Source organism: Mytilus edulis, chromosome 12, assembly GCF_963676685.1.
Source record: "Mytilus edulis chromosome 12, xbMytEdul2.2, whole genome shotgun sequence".
Classification (NCBI taxonomy): Eukaryota; Metazoa; Mollusca; class Bivalvia; order Mytilida; family Mytilidae; genus Mytilus; species Mytilus edulis.
The window spans coordinates 17,738,792-17,745,269 of NC_092355.1; the positions used below are offsets into that span (position 1 = coordinate 17,738,792).

At 31.5% G+C, this 6,478-nt stretch overlaps 1 protein-coding gene across 1 annotated transcript; it reads right to left on the minus strand.

Annotated features, from left to right (window-relative positions):
• Window positions 1–1,144: 1,144 nt before the first annotated feature.
• On the minus strand, window positions 1,145–2,242 carry LOC139497480 (uncharacterized). The gene has a single exon (XM_071285708.1). It carries the CDS (start codon window positions 2,240–2,242, stop codon window positions 1,145–1,147), a length of 1,098 nt encoding a protein of 365 aa, XP_071141809.1.
• Window positions 2,243–6,478: the final 4,236 nt, after the last annotated feature.

Here is a 6,478-nt window from a genome sequence, read left to right on the forward strand (position 1 = left end):
TAACGTCAGCCAATCAGAAGACGCGTTACATCTAAAATTAAATTATAAGTAAATATACGAAAAAAAGATTTTTTTACAAACTTTACTTCTGGATATTATCTTATGATCATAAACCAGCTTTTGTCCAAGTAAAGTAGAAATCCAGGATATTTTGAGAAGGTTATTAAAATTTAAAAAGCTTCAACAACAGTGTGAATGTAATGTTATCCGTCATAAAAACTAAGTCTATTTATAAGTGAAATACGGAAAAACCAAATTTACTTCTTGAAATTTATCTTTTGATCATAAACACATGATAAATATAGATTCTACCACTGCATCGAGTGTAATACGATATTTATCCACTCGAGACAGTAGAAATCCAGGATAATTTAAGAAAGTTATCAAAATTTAAAAAAACTTGAACCACAGAGTGAATATTTGTGGACGTCGCTTGCGGCGGAATTAAGGTTGGTTCGCTATGTCTCGCTTTTGCGACAAAAGTATCAGGCTCGACGAAAAGGAAAATCATGTCTACATTGAAAGTCAAAGAAAAGGGAAAGACCATTCAGTTGACTTATTCAATCCACAAAAAGATCATTCTTATATAGGTAGAAACGATGATAAAATTTTGTTGCAGGTATATAAGCTTCAGTTTGGAGGTCTTCAAAAACTAATAAAAAAGAGACATACAGAAACACGGAAATATGAAAATGTGACTCCTTACGCCATCAATTTGTATAAATTTGCTTGTGAAGAATTTCATCTTCATCTTAAAAATGTATTTCTCAATTTTGGATTGATATCATTGTCTTGCATGCTGATTTTTAGGGAGTTTCAAAACTTAGAAAACAACCATTTTCAAGTTTCAATTCACAAACACTAAAGTGTATGCACTTTTAATGTGCCTTATAATCCTAAATCCTTAAATAAGCCCTAAAACTCCCTACCCCTTTACTTTCTTATTTGATATCTTGAATTATGTCTTTAATTTTTAAACAAAAATATGAAGTTAGTAAATAGCTGTAAAAATGACAAAAAAAATCAGTGAATACCAGTAATCACTGAAACAACTAGTAAATACATGTAATTACTAAATTGACTAGTAATTACAGGTATTTACTGAAATGTTTAGTAATTACGTGTAATTCCTAATTTCACCTATTTACTGTAACATATACATAATATAATAACATACAAATATATAACAAATAGGTTCAGAGTTTGTATCCCTACTGGCCACATACACGTTTCTATTGTTGTCTATAGATATACCTTGTGGATATTGCAGAATTTGTGTATCCTTAAATTCCCATTTTTTTCCAAGGATATCAAAGCATGTTACAGAACTGCTGTCTGTATTTGTATAATAGATATTGTCACCATGCACTGCAACATACGAAAAGTGTGGCATTCTAAAGCTAACAAGTGCCTTTTCTGATTCACCATTCAATTGAACTTCCATTATTCCTTTACCTGACTTACAGCATACCAGGACAGTTTTTTTCAGTGCTATACCATATGGAGTATCACTACTTTTTATAGTTCTCTTGATTGTTCTGCTGTTAAGGTCAATAATGTGAATAACATTTGAAACAAAGCCACTGGTAACGGCAATGGAACCTTCTCTTTCAAAATATGCTAAATCAAATGCGCGTGTACCTAGCGGAATTTCAAACTCAGGCATACCGTTTCTTTTCAACACAATTAAATTTTGATTATCAGAATCACCGAACATCATCTTGCCATTTGGTAGAATTGCACAACCTGTAAAAACACCTCCAGCAGATTTTAAATTTATTTCCATTTTGTTGCTTAGTTTGATATCATCTATGCATTTGGAAATTAAACTAGGTATCATCATCTGAGCTTCTTTGTTTTTGTTACTGTCAATAACAACTTTGCACGATTTTGAACCAACACTAACGGACCCAAAACAATCAGCCCTGCAAATGTTTTGTACGTCTTTGTTAACCTCCAAAGCCAGTGTTTTTATCTTCATGTCCTCGTTCTTAAGGACAGACTGAATGCATTCTGCTTTATCAGAAACCTCCTTTTCAATGTGCTTTAATGCTAAAAATGTTTGAAGTTCTGATGCATGTTGCCTTATGTTATTTTGGTTACCTTGGAGGTCAGAAATTCCCTTTTCAATGCCTTCAATCTCACACAACAACAGCTTTATTCTCTCACTTTCATTTTCTTCATTAGCATATAATTCTTTAATTATTTTGTCCTGTATTTTGTCTAAGTGGTCGTTGATCATTTTCCGGGTTTGTTTTATATCACGTTCAATCTTTACTCTTTGATCCAAAAGACATTTTAAATTTTCCGTGCGGTCATTACGAATTCTTCGGACATTTTCCAACATTTGGACCAGCGTTTGTTCTACATCGAAAAATGCACTCGATGACTTGACATTTTGGACGATGTCATCTGTTGCTATCAAATCTTTACACTCATTGTGTGTCTCTATAACACATCGTCTACAACACGGGCAATCATGTTTCTTACAGAATATTTGATATTGTTCTTTATGTTTTTGACATGTTTGAGCAATTTCTAATACATTTGATGGTAGTTTCTGGTACTCTGTGACAGATATAACGCTATGGTTTCTAGATGATTTTACGGCTCCATGTTGTTCACTACACTCGCCACAAAGTCCCTCGTCACATTCTGAACACCATACTATTGATGCTTTGTTGATGTTTCGGAAATTGCAGTTTTGTTTAGACCTGTGGTTGTTTATTGCAAAATGGATTTCTGTAGATTATTCATGATGCTTTTTGTTAAATATGTAATCAACTAGCTATGTTATCATTGTATACTATTTACCGGCATTCAGTTTAGTTAATTACATCACTTGGCTATAATTTCGTCAATGAATAGAACTTCTGACCTTATTATGTAAATTGCCCACGTTGACTTTCCTTCGTCTAAGACTTTTTTTGAAAGAGCTGTATGGTTACCTTACATACGCTAAACGACATGTTATATAACGTTTTAAATCATAAAATAAAGTTGCTTTCATGAGAGGTACAAAAGATACCAGAGGGACAGTCAAACTCATAAATCAAAAACAAACTGACAACGCCATGCCTAAAAATGACAAACAGACAAACAATAATTTCAAGTTACACCTTGATTCCGAATTCTTTTTTTAAAATCAACCGATTCTGTCTTAAACTGGAAAATTTTATCTACGTTCATATTTGTGGGTAATTCAAAATATGTTATTGGGCATTTCCTTTATTGTCCGCTTATTAGCGATTTATTTGTTTGAGTAGTTTCTCTTAGGGCGACACTCTTTGAAAATGAAGAGCTAGTGTTAAGACCAACAGACGTGGTTCATATTTTGCCAAATATTACATTTTATTTCAATATAATAAATATATAAATCAAATTAATATAATTAAAAAAGAAAGGTTCTTAAATTGATCTATTTCAAAAGCCGAAATGTAAGGGGAAAAGGGTTATTTTTAATAAGTGAACATCGTAGGCTTCAAAGTCCAAAGTCCACATATGTATTGTCAAACGATGACAACTTTGTGCTTTTTCCGACATATAAGCTTTAAGAAATCTTAAGCTACAGACTACAATCTATAATGTCCAATAACCAAAAGGAGTCAATATGTATGATAGATTTGTAGACACGGTAATTATCGAGAAAATGGGTGGTGGCCAAAATTATTTAAACAAAAACTGTTATTATGTTTTCAAAACAATGATGAAAACAGATTTATCAACACAAATAATGAATAATTATGCAGTCATTACTTCTTTATTCATGTTATTTATAGCTCAAATTATTTGTACAGCTTGGGCCGCACGAAGTATTATTTTTCATTTATAAGCTCTTCGTTTCTGTAGTAACTTTAGAATTAACTTTTGAATTAAAAAATGTTTTGTCTTAGTTCATCACTCAGTGGACAATAATGAACGAAATACGCATCTTAAAGAGAAATTAGCACCGCAAATATTATTGCTAAGCCTAAGTATGTAACTCGGCTAATGGACTGCAAGTCAAAAAAAGGTAAAACCCGACAAAAGGCAAGTGATATTTACACACAAATATTGAAGTGTTGAGTTGCGTTGTTTCAAATTTTGGAAATTCATTTTACATAACGAATATATATCTCCCTAATGCAAGGTCTGAATTCCTTGCACTTTCTGTTCTTTTTGTATTTTTTTAGCTTTTGATTTGTTTAATAAGATTTTGAATTTTCAAATAATTAGCCTCGTTCATCACTGAACAGACATTCATGGTCGAAATGCGCATCTGTACAGCGCACTTAGTACTGTAGATGCTATTATAAGTCATATGCCAAAAAGAGTTTATTTTGTAAAAATACTTAAGTAGTAGATTATCTATGTAAAATATGTAGTTATATAACCCGATAAAAAACGCATTAAAATTGTAGGATTGATATATTTTTGTTTATCAAGACTGGTGTAGCAATTCTAGATCTCAATTAAAAATATTAGCCAACAATTTCAGATAAATAAATTGTTTGTGTATAAAATAACTACAGTTAAGAATTGTCTTAAATTAGCTATACTAAAAGTTCGATTCGAATAGTTTCACGCATTGATCGTTTTCTGTTGGCTTTCATGTCTGAAAATGCACACAATAATCGTATTCTGATTTACGAGTCAAAACTGTATAAAGAGATTTCTTTATATAAGAAAGTAAATTTTTCGAAATAAGTCCATCTAAGAACAAAATTCAGGCCATTTTTGAATTTTACTATAAAGTTTAAATTCGATGCCATGCATTGTTTTGCAAGCTACAGATTGTGTGTGTCTTAACTGAAAAAAGTCTAAATAAGCTGTTAACATTCAACTTGATTAAAAAACGAAAGCAGTAAGTACTTTGGAATTCGGTATTTTTGTTGTACGACCGATCTGTCTATTTTAGTACATAAAGGAGGGTCGAAAGATACCCGAGGGACAGTCAAACTCATATATCGAAGAAAAAAAACACCATGGCTTTAAATAAAAAGACAAACAGACAAATAATAGCACAAAAGACACAACATAGAAAACTAAATATTAAGCAACACGAACCCCAACCAAACTGAGGGGAATGGTGATATCAGGTGCTCCAGAAGGATAAGCAGATCCTGTTCCTCATGTGGCACCCGTCGTGTTGCTCATGTTAACAAAACCCGGTAAGAATTCTAATTCGGTAGGTCACATTCGTAGTAAAACGGGAAGTGGATTGTAGATACGAAAAAAAGAACATATGTGTCATAATCTGTGATCATTATAAGGCTATGTATGTCTACCTTCAGAAAACCAACTAAGTGTAAAATAAGTTCATAGAGTTGCCCTTTCATATCAACGTGTTTTTCATACGTATAAAATTGATAAGTTTATAATGTTTAAGTGGTTATATATCAGTCTTTTAAAATGGCAATTTTGCAAAATAAGGGCATGTGGGTGACCCATTGATTCTTTCTGAAGTGAAATAAATACTTAATATAAATAATTGGTAAATATCATATTAACTAGCTATAGTACAGATTAGCTTTCGAAATCTACTTCTCTGAACACATACGAGTTAAATGAGTGTGTAATGTACGTGGCATTCTGTTTCGTGTAAAACTTACAATACACACTGGTATGATGAAGAAAATATGGTAAAGACAGTCACATTTAACAGTAGAATGATTAAAATGGATTATATATTGATTATCGTACCTTACGAATCATGAAATGGTCGTCAAAATGGTTCCAAAAGGAAACCGTCGCCACAACAAGGAAGATAAATATGGTCACATGATAAAAACTTCCTGTAAACAATTAAGTTATATTGGCGCGAGTATTTCAAACAACAGTTTATTGAGATAACAAAATCGAGTTATATGCTAATTTCATGGATCAGGAGACAAAAAACATTTATATATATGAGTGCATGTAAATAAAGTAATATAAATGAATGATGACCTGTCTGATTGTATTCAATAGTATATATATAGATATATATATATATCATTTTATTTTGCCTTTAGGGTTATTTTTCAGTTTGCGAAATATGTTTTCAATACAGATGTTTAAGAGATAAAAATAAACTACATGCATGGTAGCTGTAATTTCATAAAGGATACCAGTTCAGATTCTACAATATGAGAGAATAGAATGACCTTAACGACTGTCAATTAAGCAGCAAATATAGTAACTGTTTGCACTAAATGTTAAATTGTAGATTTTACAATACCACACAAATTAAATAATCAAAATAAAATATAAGGTTTTATGAAATTTATGCTAAGATTTTCGCTACTAAAATGCGTAGAAGAGAGTAAAATAATACTGAAGTCCAAATGAAAATTCAAATCGAAAAGTCTCTATCCAAATGTTGAAATCAAAACCTCAAATACATCAAATGAATAGAAATCAACTGTCCAGTTCCTGCCTTGATGCAGGCATTTCCTTATGTAGATCGCTATAAATAATTGCTTTGTCAGTCTACATTTGCTCAGTTTCAACAAACATA

Excerpts from the sequence above, each read along its gene's own strand:
- LOC139497480 (XM_071285708.1), bottom strand. The coding sequence starts at position 2,242 with ATGATCAACGACCACTTAGACAAAATACAGGACAAAATAATTAAAGAA.